The sequence below is a fragment of the Neolamprologus brichardi genome, chromosome 7 (assembly GCF_056152115.1).
Source record: "Neolamprologus brichardi isolate AB-2024 chromosome 7, ASM5615211v1, whole genome shotgun sequence".
Taxonomy (NCBI): Eukaryota; Metazoa; Chordata; class Actinopteri; order Cichliformes; family Cichlidae; genus Neolamprologus; species Neolamprologus brichardi.
In genome coordinates, this window is record NC_142110.1 from 51,869,821 (window position 1) to 51,896,838 (window position 27,018).

Sequence of the window (27,018 nt, forward strand, 5' to 3'; positions counted from 1 at the left end):
AGAGGACTTAAAAGATTAAATAGAAGCAATTCAAGAGAAGACAAAGTTGTTCTGTTCAACAACAACATCCTGTACCAGTTAGAGTCTGACAGAAACAAGATAAATCAATGTGATCAGGCAGCGGAGGTGCATCACCCTAATCAGGTTCCAGACGAGGCTGGAGGGCAAAATTAGATCCAAGCTATCTTGGTCATGAAACTGAATCACAGAACTAGATGCACACCATAATAATCATGAATCTCTCTCTAACACACACACACACCTACACAAACGGTGACTCAAAAGGGGAGTAGCATAGTGCCTTAAAGACTATTTTTAAGGGACTTTGCACATTTTGTGCTTTTCCATGTTTAGATCTGAGGAACAAAAAACACACCTCCCACAACTGTTTAATTAAGCAGAAAATGTCGGTGTTTAGGATTAATCTTTGCACCAGTGTGCTAAAACTTTTAATACCTGCACTTTTAGTTGGAGGAAAGACTTTATATTTTATGGGAATTTAGACTCCACGACTGCCGCTACATTTATCTAACTTGCTTTACAGATTAAGATTTTAAAGAGAATAAATGTTTGTGAATTATTCTTTAAGATTACAGACGATGATTTTTTGTTGATCATCTCATTGGGCTGCAGCTATTTGATGAAACTATTGAAAAGTAGGTATCTCAGCATTTACCAGTCCAACAGTGAGAAAGTGCTTACAATACAATGAAATGCAGTCATGTCATATGATACAGTTTGCTGAAAATGCTTTCAATTAATGATACCTGCAAAAATATAAAACCTTATATATAATTTTACTCAGAAAAAAAAATGTATTGCATATATCCTGAACAGTGTTGGGAAGGTTACTTTTAAAATGTATTCCACTACAGATTACAGGATACATGCCCCAAAATGTATTTTGTAACGTATTCTGTTACGTTACTCAATGAGAGTAACGTATTCTGAATACTTTGGATTACTTAATATATTATCAAGCTTTTTACAACTACATGAATGTACTATTGCTGTGTGATTTAGTACTATTACTGAAGGTTATTTGCCATACTAATACCAGCAGATTTTTAAATCTTAATATAAAATGAGTAGCAGTAGGGTGGACATTAGGTAAGGCTGCACTTTTTGGAGCGATCTCGTATAGAAAACTATTCCGCGTGCATATAAAACAGGCCCATGGCTCCAAAAGGGACCTCTGGCTAATACGTCTGTTCTGTGTCGGGCTCGTAGCTGAAAACTAGCTTTACTTTGTTGTCTGGGTCAACTTTGCCAACGAGAGACAGAGAGAGGAGTTGAAAGGCTGCTGCAACAGAACTTATTGTTTGGGAGGAAAACACGAACACAGTGTACAGTCGAGTCTTAATAGCTTACTTACAACTGGGCTACACTGTCCATGAGGCTACATTATTTAGGGCTATGCCAATAACACTCTGCCTATTGCCTTCATATTAAATCATTTTTTGAACAATAATTTTTGAAAATATTTTTTCACATCATTATGCAAGTAGGGGTGACATGGGCCGAGAGATTGAGACACAGGCTTTAGAGCCTCTTAATGCATGTTTTGTTTGGGTTTCCACCGGCGTGGAATTACCAAAAATAGAGAGGGGGCAGCCTAACATATGAAACAGGAAAAGACCGCCGTGTAATCCATTTACTTCAACAAAGTAACTGTATTCTAAATACCACCTTTTTAAACGGTAACTGTAACGGACTACAGTTACTCATATTTTGTATTTTTAATACGTAACGGGGGTACATGTATTCTGTTACTCCCCAACACTGATGCTGAATGTCTAAGAGATGTGAAGCATTTAAAATTACTGCTGCTAGGTGCATAGACAGTGAACTCACCGTCTTCCTCCAGAGGATGGCTCGGTACTGAGGAACACGTTGGTTGTTCTGGTCCGAGAGGACCACCGATAGGTAGAAGGGATTCTTCTCTGCATCCGTACCCACATAATTTTGGTGGACTATGGTGGACAGAGATCATTTACAGATATGATTAAGATTAAGAGATCAAGATTATTCAACTGATTAACTTATACAATAGTAAAATGGATATTAAATCAAAGCTCCTGCCATAATTTTTACTCTAGATGCAGGAAAAAAATGATAAATTGAGCTGGAAATTTCTGCCTCCTATAACATTTTGGATTTGGTCCTTACATAAACAGCTAATCCTATACAACACTCCAACAGCATCTGTAATCACTAATGGACTAATATCCAACCCATTCAATTTAAACAGAGGTACGAGATAAGGATAATCATCATCTCTTCTGGCACTTTTCATTGAACTTCTTGCCTCAGCCATAAGACAGACTGATGACATCATAGGTATAGCAACAAATTTACATAATCAAAAATTCAGTTTATATGCAGATAACATTCTTCTTTATTAACTAATCTGACAACCTCACTTCTGTCAGTCCACACTCTGATCAACTGCTTTGGAAAGTTCTATTGCTACTCAGTCCTCTGGTCCAAAACCAAGATTCTGCTTTTCAGCCATACACAGTGGGACGCTGGGACTTATACCTTGGAATACAAATTCAGCTTTACCCCACTGATTCATAAAATCCAAGAAGACTTTGACAGATGGAGCTTTGACAGAGTAAGCTATCTACTTGAACTGTTATTCCACCTCCAGGCGGGGCCCAGTCATCTCTCTGCTGTTTTATCTGTGATTTTAGTCTTTTGTTGTTGATGTTTTTTTCATTTTTTGTCTTCCTTCCTGCCTTTTCTTTCATTAAATTCTCTTCTTTCGTTTAAAACCTAGAGTTACACAGATCGCAGCAGAGTCTCACATTCATGCCTCTGCCTCTTTGGTTGACAGGGTAACATATCCAAAACAAAGCCAAACAGCCATCCAAACCCAATTAGATGCAGGTTCTCTGCTGCCTCTTTCTTCGTCCTCACCTCAGCTAATGCTTTCTTTTCCTGTGTGTGTCTCTTTTATTCTATTTGGTTATAAGCTCTGTTTATTCCTAATCGGTGATGTTTTTAAGCTTAAGGTAAGCAGTAACGTGAAGCTGTGTTCCAATTATAGGCTTACTACTGAGCCTCGTTCTTTTTGAGCAGCCTCAAGAATTATTGTCATATTTAATGGAGTATAACAGGGAAACAGACACAGAGAGATTTATTCTTATCAGTAAGATGTGTGCCACTGTGGGTGTTTCATCAAACAGGAAGCTTGTGTTAAAGTAGCTGGCCTCGAGTTCATAATGTGTTGTTTTGTGCGATGCAGTCGACTCTGTGAGACACAGATGGCTCAGCTGCGGTCCAAAACAGGTCGAGCCAAATTTCTTGCGACGTGGCTCATTTTTAAACTGCCCGTGCCATAGTATGATTAGACCCTGGCCAGAAGAGGAAAAAGATGCCTCTTATTCTGTTATTCCATAGCTGATAGTTTTCCTGTCTTAACTTTCCTTCACAAATATCTCTGCTCTTTACCTCACCTCTCAGCTGATCTTCCTCACTAAACTCATTACAGGGAAACCTCAGCAATGAGCTTTTAAGACTACGGAAGTAATGCAGAGTGGGAATAATGTGGGTGGAGAAATTATGAAAAAGGTGCAGGACAGGTGACCGATACTAATAATTCCTAACAGCTTCTCACAGTTGCTAGGTTGCTGCACAGTCTCACTTCAGAAGCTAAGGGTAAAATTTTAATTGTGCTATCTTGTGCAGCGTTGTCTGTCTAGTGATACTGTATGTCCTTAGTGAGCTTTCTCCTTGGGTGACGTATTGGGCTGGAGTGTAGTTAAGACTCTCAGTGGGGATATGGTTAGATGAATGAAAAGCGGTGCATGAGGACAAGGCTGATAACAAGCTTCCAAATACGGAGGCATTTCTTGATCTATGTCATGCTAGCTCTGTGCGTGAGTGCATTTTTTAAACAGAGCACAGCAGAGAAGCACTGACCTTTTCCCAAAAAGTATTTAAAGAACCATCTGGTGTGGTACTCTGGATTCTCCAGATGGACATCGGTTCTCCTCCAGGTTCCTGGAGTGTAGTCCAAAGTCTGTTTCAAACACACACACACACACACACACGCACACACGCACACACACACACACACACACACACACACACACACACACACACACACACCCACACACACCCACACACACACACACAAACATATGCCACAATGTTATAATGATAGTCACAGCTTGAGTCACAGCAGTCTTCATTGTGGAAAACTGTTACACAATAAAACAGTACTGATTATATTACAGGGCAGGAAATCAGATACAGCAAAAGCTATAATGTAACTGTTTATTACTTGTATCATGGCTCTCAATTTAAAAATGTGGGAGGACTAAGGTTTGAGATTAAGAGAACCTTTGTCTTTGCGGATTGCATCACATCCTAAATAATACCAAAATGTTGGACAAAATTGAGGCACTAAATCATAATAGGGCGGCCCCATGATAGAGATGCATTGTTGCTGCATTCTTGGAAATTGACTTAAAAAGGAAACAAAGATCAGCAAATGCAGGAGCTAGTCGCAGTACTGGTGTACTGGCCAGCGTTTGTTCTGCTCACTCAAAGTTATCTCTTGTCATACATTATTAGTAACCAGCTGACAGAGGACAAATGCCATAGCCACAAATAATTTTATGTACATGTGCATGTATTTCTTCACATAACAATCTTCCTGACGTTTCCACAACAAATGTTTCACAATTAAAGCCTTAATAAGAAATGGGATGGCTTAGTATAAAGGGAATTTAATTAAACACAGATATAGGAAATGTTGAGGCTGTGTAAACATTATCATGCACTAACTCAAAAGGGACTAAAATATGACTATAGTTGTCAAAAAAAGGAATGACGTATATGATCAATTTAAGCAGGTGAGGTAAATAAAGACCTGCCACAAGAAGAAAAATAATGTGTTTAAATGTCATCTTTTTTTCCCCCACAAAAAAACCCACTAGACAGACCAGATAAAAAAAAAATATTTTGAAATCCCTGGAGCCTCTGAAGGTAGCCTGCAGCTAACGGCAGCTTCAAAGTTGGAATGTTTGCTTGCTGTGCTCGAGCTGACATTGCAAATCAATCATCACATCAATATGACAGCTCTGACCAATTTGTCAGTTTGTTTTCATGGGCTCTCTGGCACAAAATAAGGTTTATGATAAACGTCTTTTATGATAAATGTGGCAATTCTACTTCCTCAGGGGAGAAAAAAAGTGTTTGCTGTGCTCTGGCACCGCACTAACCCCTGTGCATATCACTATAAAATAATGGTGTGTCCACCAGGAGTCTGTAGATTGCTTGATGTGAACAATTTCAGCAGCTACAGAAAGCAAACTGGCCTGCATTTAACAAGAAAAAAAAACAACTATGGGAGAAAAGCCAGAATTTATAAAACGGGCCCGTTTTATTGTGTTAATCATCCGTTATTCATCTTGTGACCCCTTAGATATATCTTTTTGACCTAATGGATGAGTCATAAACTCAAATTTGGGAACCACATGAAGAAGCAATTCGTAGCGGCAGCTACATGAGTCATGTTAAAGGGATACTTATTGTCCTCTCTGCTGAGCATTAGATAAGAAAATCAATACCACCTTTATATAACATCGTAATTAGGAGCTTTAGAGGACCTGGAAGGTATTTTTTGTAACTTTGGACAGAACCAGGAAATCAGTTTTCCCATACTTCCAGTCTTTATATTACTCTACTCTAGACACCTCTTAAATTAGCTTTAATACTATTTAGTGAAAGAATGGCGAATGAAAAAGAGCTTAAAATATTATTTTATAAAATGTTCTGTCACCTTCAATCAGCTTGAGTTAAAACAGGCCCTCAAAACAATTATGGATCCAGAAATCAGCACAAGAAAACCTTGAGAGCCAGACTGAGACAAGAGGCTTGTTAGGATGCATTTGAGTACAAAAGTGTGTGATATAGTGCGCACCTCGTCTGAGGAGCCATTCTCCACCCTGAAGCGTCCCGCCCTCTGAATGGCCCCATCTGCATCACTGGATATCAGCTGAGAGGAAGACAGAGAGAGACATAGTGAGAGGGAGACATGGTCAAAATGAGACACATGATAAACAGTGACTTGTGGCAGACAGTAATAAACCGGCTATAAATACACCAGAGCCGGCTGCACTCACAGAAAAAAGAGGAACCGTGGTAAAACATCACCTCCATGTGACAACAGCAGCATTAGCAACCCCTTTCCATGAATATGTTACCAACTAACCCTCTTCACCCTTATTCACTCAAGTCTCCCTTCACTTTAGAAACAGTTCTTAACTTTTAAACTTTTCTCCTAATTTTCCTCAGGCACCCTCTACTTATCACCACAATTATCTGTCTCTTGCTGACTCACCTCTTACTACTGCAGCACTAGAGAGGAGACATCATGAGATGAAATGGGAAAGTTAATAGTGTGGAGACTGAGTGAAACAAGAGAAGACAAAGCCTGAGAGCAGCTCAGCTATCCTGTCTCACTATGTACAGCTTCCAAAAACGGTCCCATATTTGGGCAAATTTTGATGCTTAGTCACTCTCTTGCAAAGAGTTGCAGCTGATTTTTGTGCAAAGTCAGTGATTCCAAATATTACCTAGAATCATCATCACGTCACCATTTCCATTTAAGCATTTCAGACCTGAGGTGTAGTTATAGTTTTCTAGCTTGCTAATTCACATTTCACAGCACTATGTGCACTCCCTGTAAACAGCCCATGATTCAGTAACTTGTAGAACCACCTTTAGCAGCAATAACTTAACAGTCTCTCACATCGCTTTGGAGGAATTTTGTCCCACTCTTCTACACAACATTGCATCAGTTTATTGAGGTTTTTCAGGCAACCATTCACCGCACGCTTAAGATCCCAAAATCACATTTCATTTGGGTGGAGGTATAACAACCCAAATAATGACGCCTCCACCGCCGTGCTTGGCAGTTAGTGTGAGGTGTTTGTGGTGATATGCAGAAGTGTTGTGGTTCGTTCAGACGTACCATTGTGAACATGAGCTGTGCTGGATTTAGAGAGAAGAGGCTTCATTCTGGCAACCTTTCTAAGCAGAACATACTAGTTCAGTCTTTTTCTACCTGAACTGTCATGAACCCTATCATTTAACATGCTGAGTCTGAGATGTAGCTCTACAGGTTTTTTGTAGTTTCTCTGAGCATTGCACAGGCTGATCTTGGGAGAATTTTCTGGGATGTCTTCTCCTTGGAAGATTATTGCACTGTGATAACACACATCTGAATGCTGCCACCAAATTTTTCGCTTTAATACAAGTGCTAAGGCCCTCCTAACTCCCTTGAACGCAGCACAGATGTGTAGGTTATTCACATGACTATAGCAGTAGACAGTAATTTGAGTCTTTTAAAGCATTTATAATGAGACCATGAGTCTAGCAGGAAAGATGAATGGCCTGCGCAGGTCAAACAACAGTCAAATTGAACATTTCCACTAATCTCGATTAAACTAAGTCATTAAGCAATTGCTACTACACATCAAACTACACAAAATACACACTATGGTGTTAATATAAGCCCATTACACTTGGCTTGCAGAATTGTTTTTGTTTGCAAATGTGTGTGTCTTTCTATGAATATCTTTTAGAAATGTGTATAAACAAATGCTGTGAAGTTATTTTTATAAAAGATCAAGAATATCAATAAGATCAATGATATATTAAGAAAATAGTCAGTTTTGCTGTTTTTTGACTACTTTCTTCTTGTCCGTGTGGACACATGTAAAACTCCTTTCAGTCTATTACTCTTCACCTCCTCATTCCTCTTTTAAACCCCCATTTCCATCATGTTAACTGATGCTCTGTTACCAGGCAACACATCAGAGACTCTTTCCTCCCATACTGCACTTCCTTTGCCCTTTGCCCTTTGATCCTGTTGGCTGCTGTGCTTTATTTTACAGTCCTCGTCGACAGAGGTCTCTGATCTGCCAGTACATTAAAAAAAAGACAGATCTGGCGTGGATGTGTATTCCTGCATGTGTTGTGATACATCCAGATGGTCAGAAATGGTTTGGAGAAGCCAAGCAAAAAGACGATGACAAGCTAGGTCCTGAGAGGTAAGGAGCAAATACAGAAAACTAATAAACAGTATCCAGTGTCGCTGACCTACAAAGTTAAAGAGTTCGCAACTAATACATAAAGCAGGAGGAAAGCAAGTGTAACAATGACCTATACACAACAAGATTATGGTCAAAAGCAGAATAAGACTATAAAGTAGGACTGTGCACTCGTTACCTCAGATAAAGCTCAAAGTAGAGTGTGATGCTGTAAGGGGTTATGAACAATGATAAACTAATAACCAACACAATATTCTGAGTGGCTGCCAAAGCCTGTGCAAAACCTGGACAAGGCACAATGCTGATCTGTATGAAGAGTGGGTGGTGTGCCCCACTTCAACAGCTCATTAGATCACGACGGCCAGTGCAATGATGAACAAGAGTGATGAGAGAGCATTTATCATGGAGAGAGAGAGACAGAGGGTTCAAGTCCACTCAAAACATTCCTGTGGGTAAGTGAGGATAAAAGGCAAGAGCATTGCATCCTAAATAAAATCATTAATAACTGTCACTCTGACTTTATTGTTCACACTAAATTAAATCTGATATGGAGCACTGTAGCTGGGGTTTTGGTGCAAAGCTCTTAAATTAAATTTTGCAACTGGCTCTACATTGGGTTGGGTTGAAAATAGGCATTCGCATTGTAACAAGGCTAGTAAGGAAATTGTGGCTTTTATTTATATGCCATCTTCTGAGTTTTTGCCTATCGAGCATACAAGACACTCTTCTGTATCCGTTACTTTGTGACATTAACTGTAAATTCATGTGTTTTTTGCATTATATGTTGCAAAAGTCATTTGTGATAAAGGATGTCTTCATCTTTTTGGGTTTTCTTCAAATAACTGACTAATCTAAGTTTAATCTGAGCTGATTTAATAATAAACTTTATAGATGCTTCTGTAAGTAAGACCCTTGTATTCTTTGGTTTCAGTGATTGCTTATCCAAGTGTTATGCAAAACAATTTTAAAAATGCTGTTCTGACATGCTATGTGTACACAGTGGGGATGCCAAAAGAATAGGTGAGGCAATCAGGGTTAGCTAAAAACAGACATCATGTTTGCATCCATCGTGTAACTTCATGCCATCTTTTGGCCATACTTGACTATTGTCTCTGGAACCTAGCTTGACTGCAAGCCTTTCACTCTGCTGTGTATGTCATTTTCCTGGGTGCTGCTAGCAAGAGCAGAAGCCTTGCAAACGGAAACAAGGGAAGCAGTTTTTTGGCTCTTTTTGTGAGCGCATCAAAGATTTACCTGTGATCCTTAATGGAGGATTGTTAAGAGACAATTTTGTGAGTTGCCCCTCCCTCAGCTTCCACTGTTCAGAGATCAGTTATGATACTGCAGTCAGTACAAATCTATAACTGTATAGATGTATATAGAAACTCTAAACTGAGGTAGCTGTAACAAGAAAGCAATGAGAAAATGACACTATGATTAATATCTGAACGGAAACATCTGCTGTGTGGATTTAGGATGTTTTGCAAAGCAGTTTTTAACAACTCCTTTCGCATGCTTGGAAGGACCAGCATCATGACTCAGGTGATGGAGAGTAGGCTCCATATGTGAAGACTACAAAAAGCATCTTCAGATTAAGCTCAACAGGAAACAACAAGCGTCCCTGGCTAATATCTAGCTAGCTATTTACAATGCTTGCTAAAACATAATTTTAAAATCACAGTCACCCTAACCCTTAAGTGAAATAAATCTCAAACCAGTAAAAGCTGTACGATCTTTTATTAAGGGCTCTGTCTGCAGGTGCTGGCAGTTGAACCAATTTAGCTCAACTGCAAGGTTATGAGAATGAAGAGATGCTAGTAAATTCTGATAACCACCACAGAAAGCAAACAGTTAACCTTGCATGAGTGGATAATGAGTCCGTCTGTTTGCTGTAACTCAAAGAACTGAGACACCGTAAATGTCAGACTCATTGCAAAAGAAATGGGAGACCTGTAAGTGTTATGTGCATTTATGCAGACTATACTGTAGGCTTGTTGAATTTGATTAAATTGGTGATTCAGAAAAGAATTTTAACAACATATTTGCAACATTTTTCTTATTAATATGACAGTGATTTCACTCCGCCCTAATGTGTACAGCACTATAGCTGCATTTACTTCCTTAGGTAAAGTGTATATAATGGCATATTAAAATCAATACAGACCAAAGCATGACTTCTTTGCAATAACTCATTTTGTTATAGAATAAACTGATGAAAATAAGATGCTCTCTCTTTTTATATGCATATTAAAAGGCATCAAAATTCCCTGCACATTTTCGCATGTCGGGGTATGGACCTGTACGTGCCTATGTTTATGGGTGAATGAATGAGCATTGCGACTCTGTTAACATCTGTATTTTGTATTCGAGTGCTGAAAATGGAAAGTAAATGTCAAAGCTGTAGGCCACCATCTTCCTCTATTTTTCGTGCCTCCTGCAACATTAACTGTCCAATCGCAAGATAATGGAGGGGAAACCAATGTAGCGTTCATACAGAGCAATGCACTACCTCCCTGGTGGATGTGTTTGTGTGTGTGTGGCTGGATGTGAAGAAAAAGGAGAGAGACATTCAGTATTAATTGTGTTTTTAGGTAAGTGTTTGTGCTGCAGTGTGTGAATAGGCTTTCAGTTGTTATGGGCTGAAAGAAAGAAAAATGTCAGAAGAAAAGAGAGATTAAGCTCTCTGGGGAGTCTGTGTGTGTGTTTTTGTGCGTTTTTGTGTGTGGCAATGCATTGTGTAGCCACTGCTTTTAAATCATGGAACAGAAGAGTGGCAAAGAAGAAAAAGCTGCATTCCAACGATACCCGGTGGGCTGGAGGAGGCAAAATGAGGGGCAACAGGGGAAAAGGGGGAGCCTGTTATGCTTCTACGCTTTAACAAACAACTCATAAAACACCTCGACACTGCTGGGAACAATACTGGAGACACAGGAAAAGGAGAAAAAAAAAGGACCAAACCTATATACGGCGGGGGAAGTAATTATTTGATTCCCTGCTGAATTCCAAAGAAATGAACAGTCTTTAATTTTGATGGAAATTTAATTTTAATCGAGGCCGAATATCAATCCAAAATGCAAAAAACAAAAACCACATTACATAAGAGTTAACAAAATTCATTTGCAAGTCAGTAACTGTATATACAATTATAACTGTATATGTAAATAAGTATTGGATGATCAAGTAAAACATGACTTAATACTTGGCGGAGAAACCCTTGTTGGTAACGATAAGACGTTTTTTGTAGCTGGTCACCAGGTTTGCAGACATCTCAGGAGGACCCACTCCTCTTTACAGAGGCTGCAGCTTGGCAACTCGAAGCTTCTGCTCCCTCCACAGATTTCTTATAGAACTGAGGTCTGGAGACCGACTAGGCAACTCCATGACCTTAATATGCTTCTTTGTTGCCTTGGTGGTATGTTTTTGGACACTGTCACACTGGAAGACCCATCCATGACCCATCTTCAGTGTCTGGCTGAGGGAAGGAAGTTCTGATCCAAGATTTCACAGTACACAGCATTTCTCCTCCTCCAACCACGGTAGGTTGATTTAATGCCCGAGAGCTTCATTTTGGTTTCATGTGACCACAGCGCTTTCTCCCAAGCCTTCTCTGAATCATTTAGATGTTCACTGGCAAACTTAAGCGAAGCCTCTATATGTGCCTTCTTGAGTAGGAGGATGTTGCAGGCACTGCAAGATATCAGTCCATTACAGTGTAGTGTGGTCACAATGGTCTTATTTGTGACTGCGGTCCCAACTGCCTTCAGATCATTAACAAGCTCCTCCGTTGTAGTTTTGGACTGATCAATCACCTTCATCATGATCATCCTAATCCCAAAAGGCAAGATCTTTCATTGAGTTCCAAATCGAAGGCGATTGATCATTTTATACTTTCATTTCTGAATGATCGGGGCCAAATTAGATCAAATGCTTATTTTACTCAATGACAGGGAAATCAGTTTATAACTTTTACTCAATGTGTTTTTTCTCTCCAACAAAATGAAACTACCATAAAAATTAGAGGCTGTTGTGTGTAAGTGACCAAACTTACTAATTCAATATAAATAAATAATTATTTTCCCCACTACATAGAAGGGAAAAAACATTAGAAGCCAAGAGAGGTGCATAATGACAACACAAAGTTGAGCGGTGAAAGAATAACAGATATCTCCACAATTCTTAATCTCATGAACTTAAGAGGCTTTGGAGGCTTTATGGATGAAGCACACTCACACTCCCTCTTACAGACACACTTAAACAGCTCACATTTTAGGGCACGACTTGAGCATTTCGCACGTACACAATCGAGCTCGTACCAGAGCCTCTGATTTCCCCCGAGGGGCACGGGACAAAAAAGAGATGCAGTGCAGAGAGACATGCGTGGGGGTGTTAAATCAATACTTTTGTGACTGCTGATAGATAATTGATCTCATCAGCGGGCCTGTTCATGCACACCCACAACCCTCCAGGAAAGCAGGAAACACAGAGGCGTAGTTCAGTAGAGCAGGAGAGGATGTGAAAGAGGGCGAGGAGGGAATGGCACGGGAAGGGAGAAAAAGGAGAGAGGCAGGTGCACACTCAGTGAGAAGATATAAAAAAAAGAAACTGAAAGAATTAAGATGGAGATTAGGAGTGGGAAAAGAGAGAAGCAGAAACTGCTAAAGAAAAGGACTAAGCGAAAAAACGGGAAGATTAAACTGAGTTCCTTGATTAAAAATAAGTCTCTGAATGGGAAGAAGTTGTCAAAAGAATCATGGAAATTTAGTCTCTTCTTTTCACCTTCCTCTTGGTCTACGGTAATAAAACTCTTCATTGTGTTTTTTATTCAGATGAATTACAGATGCACAGTGGAAGGAGTTGAAGCACTATTAATTGCTCCCATATAATAAGTTATGTAACTTAAAATTGAAGCACTTTCTTAGCTTGGATCAGCATAAAACCCTCCTTCTTCAATCAGACCAAATTCAGTCAGGAAATGCAAACTGAAGCTCACAAAAAAAAAAAAAAAAAAAAATCAGCTGTACAAGCTGTTAGTCTGCAAAAGAAGCAAAATAATGTGGTACTGATATGACATTGAGCAAACTAAACTCTGCCATACAATATTCCTGAAAGCTCTTAAGAAGGTGCCGATCTTCTAAAAAACACTGCTGGTAGTCTGATTCCTCTGACAGATATCCATTTTGATCTTTTTTGTAATTATTGGCACACAGGATTAAGTTATGAGAAGCTACATAGAATTGTTAGCAGGAGCATTTTATTTTCACTTTCACTTTTTATGAAACATGAACGGGGTGCAGGGCAAAAGACACACTGTGAAGGAGAGCCAGATTTTAGTAATAACTACATGCAAAGCAGTGTATAAACATATGGAGAGAATAACTTTTCAGCACATTATGGGAACTCTCCAGCAGCTTACACCTTGGAGCATAGCTAAGGAAGGGTTCAGGGTCACCCAATCCATCTCGGACTATAAGCTTTATCAAAAAGTAAAAGCTTTAAGATTAATCTTTTACTTTTAAATATCCTAGGAACCATGAGTGTTGGTAACTGTTTGTCTCCCCCCTCTTCTCCTGTGGTGCTGACTCAGGTGACTCAGCACAGAATACAAAAGCTGGGAGAACAACAGGCAGCCCCAGCGAGCCATTTTCAATGTTGTGAGTGACAGTGAGTGGCTGTGTGCAAAGGAAAGTGTTTTGCTTTCTTTGGAATTTTATTTTGGGGTTTTTGATAGATGTAGTGGCTTCACCTGGAGCCTATCCCATCTATCATGGGGTGAGAGGCAGCTTATACCCTAGATGGGTCACCAGTCTATTGCAGTGATATAACTTGTTGTGAACTTGCCTTATTTGACTATTTTCAACCGGACACTTTTATGGTTTCCTCCCCTCATCCCGTGGCCATTCTGCAAAATGTAGCGATCAGTGATAGTTGTGATTTATTCAGTAAATATAAGCTAATCAAAAAAGGAAAAAAAAAAGGAAAAAAAAAAACAGCACTGCTCATTACTGACTTTTTAACTATTTCCATAAAATGAATAACAGTAACATAACAGTCAAACGTGTGGATGAGTCACTTTGAGTCTGTACTCGCGACCCAAATATCAGTCGCACCAATCAAATTCAAATTCAGATCAGATATCGGTCCAATCCTGACTCAACACGACAAAAGGATAATCTATGCAGCAAATCCATTTAATTCAAATCTGTGTTGTTCTATGTTTACTACACTATGGGTCACCAGCAGTGCATTGATTTGGAAAGAAGTGAAAAAAAGGATCAGCACAACCACCCACAACATCAGGCTTCTTAGCGTGTCTTCAATAATTTGCATAACAAAACACAACTGTGCTGGAACATTAAAAAAAGGCAATTTGTGGCTGTTTGATCGTTTCTCAACTTTTTGCAAAGAGCCCACAATTCAATTTAGCAATGCAACAAGTCACCCCTTTTAAAATGATTACGACTCGAGACGACTGAAGCCTGAAACACGTACGTGTGATTCTGGCTTAATGGATAAACACTTCAGTGTCTGCGTCACAAAAGCAAAACTACACACAGCATACATCTATTTGCTTTTATCTTAATTGCCACTTGTGGCCAAAGTGTCTTCTGCTCAGCCGAATTTATGCAGTTAATAAGCAGACGAACAGACGCGTCGCAAACAGTGTGATACACGCTGAGAGTGGGAATAAATGCAGTGTGACAGTGCAGTCAAAAGCCTCTGAGGCAATGACAGTAACACTGGTAGGCAGGTGGGAGCGGAGCCGTCTGCTCACCAGTCGCTGTGCAAGACTGACAGCTAACCTCTCAGCACACACATGCACCGATTCTGCCAGTAGTGCCAGTCTCATTTAATGTTGTGCACTGCGGCACATCAAATAGCACGAAGCTAAGGCAAATATAATGTCTGCACGCAGAAAAAATTACCATGAGAATGTGTGTCTGAAGGGTTTTATCCTATTCTTTTTTCCGTTTGGCTCACCAGAGACTGCCAGCACCTACCTCACTGTCACCAACTCCATCACTCAGCCTCAAAGACAATTCAGTTCACTGGATAAACAAAATTCCATGCTTTCCGAGCTGTTGTGTCAGGATGAAACAATGCACAATTAAGTTTTTTAAAGTGGACGGTGGCGTTGTTGCAGAATGAAATGACAAGACAGGGTGGGCGTCGCTTTTATGACTGTGTTGTTTGTCCCCGTCTATGAACAATGGTGACAGGATTTCTTGCTTAATTGTGTGGATGAGCACTTAAAAATATAGATTTGTGCCTGTGTGCTGGTTATGAGTTCAGCAATCCAATATTTCTACTCATCCAGACTCTTAAAGCTAGAGAGCGCTGATCTTTCACTACAGTGCGAGGAGGAGAGCTAACATTTGGAGCCCATCAGCTTTTCTTTGTGTGGTTTTTGACTTTAATGCAAACTGTGGCCGTGCCCTGTTTGCTTTAACTCTCGTTCTAAGTTGTTTTGTTGCAGCTAACATATATTGACTTAATATCACTTACAGTGCTATGAAAATGTATTTGCCACATTCCTAATTTCTACTTCTTTTTTTAAAAATATTTGTTAAACTTAAATGTTTCAAATCATCAAACAAATTTAAGACAAGACAAGATTATTAAGGGAAAAAAGCAATTAGCGAAAAAGTAATTGCCCCCCTTGTTAAATCATTAGCCGTTATTTTAGCTGTGATTTTTGGAAAGCTGGGTTCACAGAGACGCCCATGGGAGAGTTCCAAGGAAAATATTCTGCGGAAAGCTGAACTATTCGAAGGTTTGCTTCCCGTTACATCTGGAGTAAAAGTAACACAGGATGTCAGTCAGTCAAACATGGCGGTGGTAGTGTGATGGCCTGGGCTGGTTTGCTGCTTCAGGACCTGGACAACTAACAGAAAATTCTCAAGGAGAATATCTAACCATCAGTTCAAGCCCTGAAACTCAAACTCACATGGGTTATGCAGCAGGACAATGGTCTGAAACACACCAAACCAAATAGGTTTGGATATTTTTTTTTCCTTTGATAAATGAAATCATTTAAAAATAGCATTTTTTTAAAATTTACTCAGGTTATCAGGTTAAGATTTGTTTCAGATCATCACCTGAAAGTGTGCAAATATGTCAAAACCCCCAATAAAAAATCAGGAAGGGAGCAAAAACCTTTTCACACACTGCAACGTCACAACTCTTGTCAGGTTTATTCCACACTGCATGTGATGCATGTCGGTGTGAGGCGGTGCACACACAGTGAAACTGAACGCATCAACCATGGTAACAGTAAACATGCACATATACACAGGAAATAAGAAAAAACAAACAAGGACCCCGTTTAATATGACGCTGATGTCCACCTTTAACAGCAGAGCACTCTAGTGACTCTTCAATGTTTTCACCATCAAATGATTTTAACAGTACAAAGTCTCTTATAATGCAAGCAGGCTGAAATGAAACTGGATCCTATACATATCTCTATAGTGTCTTAGTTGTGTGTGGACAAGAGTGAATCATATCATACATTGTAGGGAGCCCTGCTACCACTGCTTCCATGATGCCAAAAATAAAACAGACAGGGTGAGTCATGGCTCTGCTTATGCTGGTCTCTCTTATTAGGGAGTCCCTGCTTTGAATCAATATCTTCTAGTTGTGACATTTGAAAACATGTTCTTTAGTACTAAAAGAACTAAAATAAACCACCATCAAATCCGTGCCCCAAAAAGAAAGAATATGAAGAGTGAAGCCACTGGAGCCTATCCCAGCTGTCATAGGGGGAGAGGCAGGGTACACCTTGGACAGGTCCCCAGTCTGTTGCAGGGCTAACACTAATATACAGACAACTATTCTTACTCATATTCACACCTATGGACAATGTAGAATCATCAATTAACCCAACCCCGCTAACTGCACTGTACCCGGAGAGAACCCACGCAAACTCCACACAGAGTAATGATGCATATAGTGTAGTCACGTTTCCTTATGCAGCAAATGGTGAGATAATCGATAATTATGTTGAGTATATTCCTTCTCCATGCATGTGGGGTTTAGGGCCCATTCAAGCCAGTGTATTGAGAGTCTTATCAAAATTATGAATGCAGAAAAGTACCATTAGATTTTGATCCACCGTGCAATACCATCTGGAAAAAATTTAACTGGCAACAGCTTTGTTTTATCAACATGATAATGATCACAAACACACTGCCAATCCAGTAAAAACATATCTGAATAGAAAAACACAAAATGGAACGCTATCTGTCATGGATTGGCCTCCCTAGATCCTGGACTTCAACATTGCTGAAGCGGTGTGGGATCATCTTGACAGAGAACACAGCAAAAACACTGCAACTCCCCAAACAAATCACAGCTTTAGCTGGCCACATGCCTTAACTTCATCCTTCTTGTGTGTCATTGCAAGCAAGCCCCAAACTTAGTCTCTGCAGAAAGCTTTGACCTCAACGTTGTCATCTCTGCTGGACACTACTCTGCCCACATTAACATCACACCACCACAGGCGCCACAGGTGAAGCCACAGCATCACCATCACAGAGTGCTTGCAGCTCTGACAGCCCAGCAGACGTGCACTGAAGCATCTCAAAGAAAGACATAAAATATGAGTTACATCATTTTAAAAATCACACACATAACTGGTAATTATGTGACTTTTAGGACAATTGAATAATTCTTTGAAGGAAATGTCAGGACGTAATAACCTTCCAACACCACACTAGGGACACAAACAGACACAGAGCACATCGATTCGATGCTGTCAACACAAAGAGCTGTTTGTTGGCTAAAAGGCAACATAACCTGAATTACCACAGACTTGTTCCCGACCTTTGCACAAGCCTCCCCCAGAGACATACAGCCTTAAGCAGCATGAGTGCCAGACTTGACAAAAACACTTTCTGCTGTATGTTCACACACACGCAATTATATTTCTTCTCCCACAGAAAGCCAAGAGCTTAATTTCACTACGGAGTTGAGGCGCAAAAATATACCACAGGTAATGTAGTAATGTGGTTATACTCCCTGAGGTCCTTTGTGAATATAAAGGTGGTTTATCAAGCCCTGTATTTAATTTCCTTCTGCCCACTTCCTCGTCTCTTAACCATGCAATTTTGCCTTTTATCACACCTGAAATTAATAATTAATAACCGAATCATCCTGGATGAAATGATTATTTTGACGTTTTATGTGAATTTGTTTGAGCACCAATAATTAGTTGAATTATGTAACCTGAAACCTGTAATTAATCTGTAATACACTATAATAGCATTAGAAAAGCAGCTAGAGGGACTCTGTCCTTCTCATTGTGATGTTTCCAGGAAAGCGTGAACACCTGAGCAATTAGCCATTGCACCAGGCTAAGAAATTGTTCCGACACCTAACTCACTTTACAATGAAAACTGCAGCTTTCACAAAAGAAACACTGTGATGTTGCTTAGTAATCTTACGGCAGTGAGTAGATTTTTTTTATACTATAGACCAATTATGTAAGACATCATTTAAACATTTGAGATCTCAAATGTCAGGATTTGCAACTTTCTGGACTTTCATAACATGGTAATTATTTTAAGCATATGCTATTAAGTCAATAAAATATTCAAAATAGTTGCAGCCAAGGGGTTCAAGTGGGTCAGAAAATCATTATTTCTTTTCTTGTTATTATTTTTTATGCATTTAAATGTCAATAAAGCTGCAGTTTCTGCATTTTAGCATTTGGCTAAATAACAAAACTAAAACGAGCAGAACTGCTCTGCATTGCTTTTTTTTTCTGTAGTGGCAGATGATTGCAAGTTCATTGTTTAAAATAGAGGTCCACAAGTATAAGCAAATTCAATTTTCATTTTATTTCACATGTCTGTAACAGATTGTGGATAGGAAGAAGAAGGGTTATCTTGTTGAGTTATCTGGTTATTAATTCATATTGTGACGTAACCGTTATCATCATACTATAATGACTGCAGAGTATGCATGTCTGTATGTTTATTCCCAAACTCCTCCTGATGACTGATTGGTACAATCTAAGATACCAATATTTCTAACATCTACGTGGTTAAAATATTTACATTAAATAAAAGTACTCTGTCTTTGTATCAGCATATAAAAACAATGGTTTATGAGTGTACACTCCTGTTTTTATGTACATAAAATGAACATAGCGTTTGCACATTCATAGGCATGTTACATGTACAATTTAAAGCTTATGATAGGGTTTAATTTTTAAAAACAGGGGTCACGACAGATGGGAGATCGAGGAGAATCTTTCCAGGCATTTGCTTGCTACACTGAAAGAGCCATGCTCATGTAACCATATCAAGTTGATTCTGTTCATCTGGATGTAGTGAAACTCCCAAATCTTGGGATCCCAAATCCCAAAAGGTTGATTCGTTCATCTGAACAAATTTGGATGATTGAGCATGCATCAAGACATACCAAGTTTGATGCCGGCACCGGAAAAACTGCCTGTAGGATGGGTTTTTGCTAATATATCAAATGATCAACTGTGTTGCATTGGTCAAAGGGCTAATGTGAGGTTACTGGAACTAAGTAGTCTGCGGTATCTGTGGTAAGGCTTACAGTAAAAACTAAACTGGACTAATGCAGAAGAAGGCTAAAAGTCATCAATTTGAGTTTAAGCTATTTAGCATCACTTGTCAAATTCCACCTTTAATCTATCGTTAGATTTTATTATTGATTTTACAGTAGTCATCAATACAAAACCTGCCAGTATATTCTAGGATGTAGTTGGCTAAATTAAAAAAAGAGCTGTAAACTTCAGTCTCAGATGAGTCAAATACATCTCTGCCCACAGAGAAACTCAATCCATATTTTTAAAAAGGCTGTTTATAAATTACTTACATTTAAATACGGAATCTACATATTTTGTTTTTCTACTATTAAATCCCTGATGTTAGGTCAGAGTCACTTTTTACTTTGCTTCGCATAGTGACGGTCCGAGCTAATGCTAGAGAAATAGATTTTAAGGTGTAGCAGAGGTAATGAAATGAGAGGACACCACTGACCCGCTGCAACAAGTCACTGAAGCTAGTGACCTCACCCTGTCTCACACTCACAGTTTCTGGATACTAGCCTCTCATTTTTTTCACTGACACACCCCACTCACACAACTTCACTGTCCATACTGTCTGTATGCTAGTGCTGATAGGCACAGTGCAGTTTCTCCTCATCACTAATCTACTGAGCACGTGGTGCCCGACACTCATGGACAAACCCGCAATATGTCTCTGGTAGGAAGTACGATTGCTGCGTGAAAACCCTAGGACTTCCTGTCCCTCTGCGCTATCGGGAAGTACAGACTCAGCTCTCACAGTGGAGGGGCGTACGCTTACACACATGCACAGACACATACACACATGCTCCCCCAGGGCAACAATGACTCAACAGCTTAGTAATCAACCACAAAGACACACACTGTGCCGCAGCTTTACACCAGCAGCATCAAAACAAAACGAATTAAGTTTGGAGGCTGGTAGGCAAAAAGCATCCTGCATTGCTGTTGCAGAGCTCTTGCTCACAAACCACGGTCAGATCTGTCCCTATACTATCGTAAGATGTTTACCTTACACTTTAAAATCCCATTAGATTAATACACTGTGCTTTATTAATAAAAACAAAATTGAATTAAATGACTTTGAGTGGAGAACTGTTGTGATCCACACTGGTAAAGCACATCCCTGAACCACGCCCTGCATGTCATGACTCATCAGTCCCCCTCTGTTGTCCATCCATGCCAACAGGGAGTGGGAAGGGAATGAGAAAGACAGAGAGAGCAAGACAGAGAGAGAGAGAGAGAGAGAGGGAGGGAGGGGAGGTCATCAACAGCAGAATCAATGATGAGGATGAGAGGAAAGAAGAAAAAAAAATGCTCATGCTGAGAAACAAAAGAGAGCAACAAAGACGCAAGCGCACTGTGGGTGGGACTCACCAGCTCGACCGAACCATAGTGTTTCCTGCTGAAGTCTCCACGCCTGCACCCCAAGTCCTCTGAGGCAGAGCTGTAACACAGAGGAACGGTCAGACTCAGATGCCTGTCCTATGTGCTCTCATCACATACGTATACAATGCATAAACTGTGACATCGTTCATACACAAGTGGCAGTTGCAGCATCTGTTTTTCTACAGTCTCTTTATCATAATATACATAGTATAGTAGTACTAGAGAACACCTGTTTATGTTTGTGAGTGTCTCACCATTCTTCACATTCAAACAGTACATGGTTACAAGGCAATGGATGCAAAGAAGGCGTCTGCACAACTCGGTAACCTCTTTAGCTTCTGTTACTGAGCTGTGTTTTCCACCGATGAGGAAGACCAAAAAGAAAAAGAAGAGCTGTCTGACTTGATTGGTAAAGTCCTATGAGGCCCCGTGAATGGAGAAGCTGGAGACCACAGGTAACCCTAACCCTGCTAACTCTTTCCACATGCACATCCTGCTTATTTTCCTCTGCTAACATCTACGTTTGGGTGCGCTGATACAATGATCCTGCCCATCAATGTGCTTAAATTTCCAGCTATTTCATCACACCGTGAGATATTTTGGCTTATTTATGCATATCTATGGTCTCAGGTATGTACTTTTACTGCCTTTTTTTTCTTTACTGCATTTGAAACACTCACTTTTCAGCTACATGTTTTGAGGACAGGCAGTAGTGAATCACACTACAAGAATAAGTCATTGGAGCCACCTGAGGCTACTGGTACTCATCACTTAACCGCTTAATGCATCGTGTCCTCCATACTCACATGCCACCAGTCAGTCTTGTGTCACATATAAACATTTTCAAGTTGGCTTTATCAAAGTATTAAGTTTATCATCACACTACTATCTCGCTTTTCATCTAAGCACCACCTCGATAATTGTAGGAAAATCAGGGTGACTAGGTCAGTGGAGCTGCCAGAGGATAGAGCCATTTAATTATTCATAGTTGCCTATTACTTCTTTTATGCACTATGCTCACTAAAGGACTATAATATCATTTATTAAGTATTTACTATACACTCACCAGCTACTTCCACTGCTTATTAATGGATTTAGGCATGAAACATGGTCAGGACAACCTGCTTAAGTTCAAACTGAGTATCAGAATAGGAGGGAAAAAAGGTGATTTAAGTGACTTTAAAAGGCGACATTAACTCAAACTAAGGTATGCAGAATAACATCTCTGACTGCATAACACATCCAACCTTTAAGCAGGTGGGGCACAGTAGCAGAAGACCACACAGGGTACCACTTCTATCAACAACAGAAGTGTAAACAACATGATATCCCGCTCTGTATCAAAGGCTCAGGCTGGTGCTGGTGGTTTAATGGTTTGGAGGATAGTTGCATCTCATCCCTTTGTCCCAGCATAATAGCACACCATGTCACAAAGCTCAGATCATCTCAATCTAGTTACCTGAGCATGACAGTAAGTTAACTATGCTCAAATAACCCCCACAATCACCAGATCTCAGTCTAATAGAGCAACTTTGGGATGTAATGCAATGGGAGGTTGGCATCATGGATGCACAGCTGACAAATCTGCAATAACTGTATGATGCTACTGAGCCACCATGTTGTATCTGTGCCGTGAAGATTTAAGGTAGTTCTCACGGCGAGTGGCCAGTGAGTGTCTAAAGAAAAAAAATATCAAATCCATATTTTCCACTTGTTGCCACTCCTTCAACGTGAGTATTGGTAAGTAATCATCTTCTGCTTGTATTCACATTGGATTACTAGTAAATGTGAACTGTGTACTGTAATATGGGAATTCTATGTGGGGCTGTCTGTGCTTTTATATTATTTGCCCTTTCCAAATTTACCACTTTAACTACTGCTTCTTGCCCTTTGCACAGGATATTGTTTAGAGGTAGGATCAAAAGTTCCGAGGGGAATAACGAAAACTGGGGTGGCGGGTGAAAGCAATGAAGAGGGCAGGGGTACAAGGGTGAGACTCTTAGAGTTCAGGCGGGGGGTCAGCGAAAAGGTTGCCATGACCCAAAGGGCACTTCTTTCCATTTTCAGTTATCCTACTTGTCCTTTTGGTCATTGGCATTAAATTCATATTACGTCTTTCCTTCTTATGTTTTTTTTTTTTCTTTTCTCTGTCTGTTTCTCAGTATGGTGTGGCTGCCAGCAGCACAGTGACTGACCCGGGAGCTGTGTCCAACTCACTTCTGATTGAGATGGGGGTCATGATTGAATTAGGCTCGAGTGATAGATGGAGATTGGTGTGGAGAGATGACTGCTGGTGATACACACTCGCACAGAGTTGACACAGGGACAGATTCAAACCGGTGCGCGTGCACACACACACACACACACACACACACACACACACACACACACATACACGCACACACACACACACACACACACACACACACACACACGTAAAAGTTAAAAAATACTAATACAAAAAATGTAAGTGTTTCTCCAATATGAATAACCTTATCTGGTCCTAAAAGCATTATAATGGAGACATAAAGTAGTATTGCACAGAAGGGACAGAAAATAAGGAGCTTTTTTCTCTCTGGTTTAAGGAAAAATAAAATGATGACAAATTAAAAACACTAAAACATGCACAAGCGTAAGTTCTCCAATTTTCATTCTAGTTGAGATATAGATGAAAGGAGCAATAGCAATAGAGATTTGAGTCACTAAGCTTGCAGCTATAACATATTTAACACGGACACGGCACTTTCAAGAATGTCATCATTTAACACTGAGAGGAAGTAAACAAGTGGATTTATTTCCTCTCAGTGGCAAGTAAATTACAGCGAAAGCTGGTCAGTCATTCAAGTGTTTTTGTGTTTATAAATGTCAGGTTTGACACTCGGTGCTCCACACAAAAGACCGAATATTGGTTTCCGTCCCTACAAAAACTTTGCTAAGAGACTCTCATTATGACAGCACTGAATTGCCCTACAGTACTGCTGATACACCCATGTATCACTGCTTATTTTTAGTCATGACAATCGTGTTATTATCGATCCAACGTTATCCATGTAGAAGATATTCTTAGTAGCAATTTAAAAAGCATCAAATTTTAAAGATGAATTGAAAAGACAAAGCGAGCCCAGTAGAATTCTAAAACGATCAATTAATTTGTCTATTCACAGCAGGCAGCGTTCTCAAAGTTCCCTTTGTGACGCTTTATTTCTTTGGAATGCTAAATGTCATAAGAATCTAGTTAAATCCCATTAGCAATAAAACCATTTATGAAGCAATGGCACTGCCAAATAGAAGTGGATGTGCAATGCAATTCGTCATGCTGTGCAGTGTCATTCCCTTCCTCAAATGTTAATCAGAGAAGTTCCAGAAAGAAGAGAAGAGTGGCAGAAACAATGCCTCTCTGTCTATAGAATTTTACAAGATTAGATTGAACATAGAGAGCTGGATAGAGGGATGCTGCTACAGTACCAGTTCATGCTCACATATGAGACATGCTTTTCTTTACAAGCATACGCACTGAGTACACACGGATCTGGGCAAATATCTCACAACTTGCAGTAACACTACAGATATAACTCTTGGAGAGGAAGTTTGTGTGGAGTTAAAGTTATTCGGCTGTCACGCAGCAACTGTGTGAAAACTGAAGTTGCGTGTTCTCATCGGTACAGTATGCTAGCTGGTGCTTCAGGACAAATTGTTCAAACACAAGCACAAGTGTGTGTGACAGAACTGCTTAAATCTTTAAAGGCCTTCATGATTTTATACATTTAACTTATGAGATTATGTTTAGAAGGCAAGGGGTAATCCATCTTCTGCTAACCAATCACATTTGAACGGGATCATACTGGGTGCAGTAAACAATCCACAATAAGGACAAAACATAAAGATTGCAACCCCCCTGTGGGGGGAAATAATTATTTGATCCCCTGGTGAATTTATAAGATTTCTCACTTCCAGAGATAAGAAGCCTGTAATATTTATGATAGTTCCATTTTAATGGATAGACGGTGTTTTATTTTGTTTTTTCTGGATGTTTGGTTGATATTCTCACTGGCTCTGTACACATGTGTCACACAGATTACAACCAAACCTGTACAACACTGGGATGGGCTAAAAGACAATCACAAAGAGGCTTGGTGAGAACTTAACAGCTATTGACGCGATTATTCAAAAATGAAAGAAGTATAAAATGATCAATTGCCTTTAAATTGGAGATCAATGCAAGATCTTGCCTTTTGGGACGAGGATGATCATGATAAAGGTGATGGATCAATCCAAAACTACACAGCAGGAGCTTGTTAATGATTTGAAGGGACTAGACACAGTCACCAGGAACATCATTGGGAACACACTATGCTGAAACCAAAATAATTTATAGAGTTTCTGTAAAGAGGAGTGGGCTAAAATCCCTCCAGGGATGTCTGCAAACCTGGTGACAGACTACAAGAAGAATCTTACAGCTGTGAACAAGGATTTCTCTACTAAGTTCTGGCATCAAAACCATATATAGTCTCACAATGCTGCTGCCTTTTATTAGATTTTCAAAAGTCATCTGCATAGAAAACAATGGTACAGGAAGTCCTCACCTAGAGATCCACCGGCGACACCAGAAGCCCCAAAATATTAGCCATTGTTCCTGAAAGCTAACTCAACCGATTAGCTGATGGGTGCTCAGCTTGATTCAGTGAATAACAGTGTGCTATTAGCTGTACACCTTCCACATTTTGAATATCTTGTGTTACCGTGTATCATGTACCACGATTGCCTATTATGACCCCCATGTTTAGCCTCCTCTTCCTTTTTGGCCAACACCCTCTATTTTCCTTTTACCTCCATTTAACTCCTCACTCTGTGGTAAGGTTTATTTGTCTCTGCAGACAAGATAAAGGCAGAGGTAGGGCTGTTAATACATAATGCCCACTCAGGCTTAAAGGTTGCATTTGTGTGTGTGTGTGTGTGTGTGTGTGAACTACAGGATGTATCCATCATCGTCTCCTTACACTCTCCCATCCCTCATTCTTGCCTCTTCTACAGAGAGGCGATTAAGAAAGTGGGCCAGCACAACAATACCTTCAACTATATGTGCCGTGGGTTTTTCTGCCCATAATGGGAGTTGCTGCCCTTCACTGTACCTCTGAGAGAGAGGGTCATGAAAAGGACTCTATCTTGGAGGAAGGTGATTAGGTGAAATTACCTCAACCATCTCCTTAATGAGAACCACTGCATCTCCCAGTGAAGCTCGTTTTGTTCATTTTATTAGTTTGGTGCTTCCAATGACGACTCTCATATTTTGAGTTAAGGCTGAACTGTGAGAAAGATGCATGTACAAGTGGTTCTGCATGCAGAGTAATCAAATCTTTACAACTGATATTTTTTTACTCATTTTGATTTTTTTATTTTTTTAAAAACCTCATAACCTCCACAATGCTCAAAGGGAAAAACATTGTTGCCAGACCGAGACTACATCTTCGTATGTTCTGGAAAACACTTGTAAAATGAAAGGTATTTTAACACATGTGTGAGGTGTAGCCAGTTGCTTGTTTGTGCTGTTTGTGCTCAAGGTGGTTTCAGTCAGACCAAACAGATAAGCAACATTCATGCTGTGCTAACAAACTATTAGAGAGGTGGAACAAGCTGCGGGAGTGAAGTGCCCTGAATGTGATGAGGAACATGTACCTGTCAGAGAACAGAGCTGCAGGAGTGTAACACAGACAGGATTTCAAGTATATATTCCAATTTATACACATACTCACTGGCAACAATATAAGGTTGCCAGTGAGTCAGTTAAGGTCAGTTAACACCTGTTTAACTGATTGTTAATATAGCTATTCTTTCAGCCAATCACATGGGAGCAACTCAGTACATTTAAACATGTAGACATAGCAAAGGACGACCTGCTGAAATTCAAACAGAAGAAGCGGAAGAATGAAAAAAAGGGAGATTTGAATGTGGCTTCAATGTTGCTGTTCTACACACACAGGTTCACAGAGAATCGTCAGGAAA

The 27,018-nt window shown here is 39.8% G+C and overlaps 1 protein-coding gene across 6 annotated transcripts in view; it reads right to left on the reverse strand.

Moving 5' to 3' along the window:
* Positions 1–27,018, reverse strand: part of garnl3 (GTPase activating Rap/RanGAP domain like 3) — a 78,647-nt gene that overhangs the window by 28,178 nt on the left and 23,451 nt on the right. For 5 of the 6 annotated variants that reach the window (XM_006796799.3, XM_006796795.3, XM_006796794.3 and 2 more), the window contains 4 exons: positions 21,007–21,076; positions 5,936–6,010; positions 3,928–4,027; positions 1,855–1,973 (listed from right to left, as the gene is read on the reverse strand). In XM_006796799.3, the coding sequence (XP_006796862.1) occupies positions 1,855–1,973; positions 3,928–4,027; positions 5,936–6,010; positions 21,007–21,076 (364 nt within the window). Of the gene's footprint in view, positions 1–1,854; positions 1,974–3,927; positions 4,028–5,935; positions 6,011–21,006; positions 21,077–27,018 lie in introns of those variants that run through there. The other variant, XM_035910342.2, reaches the window with a different exon arrangement.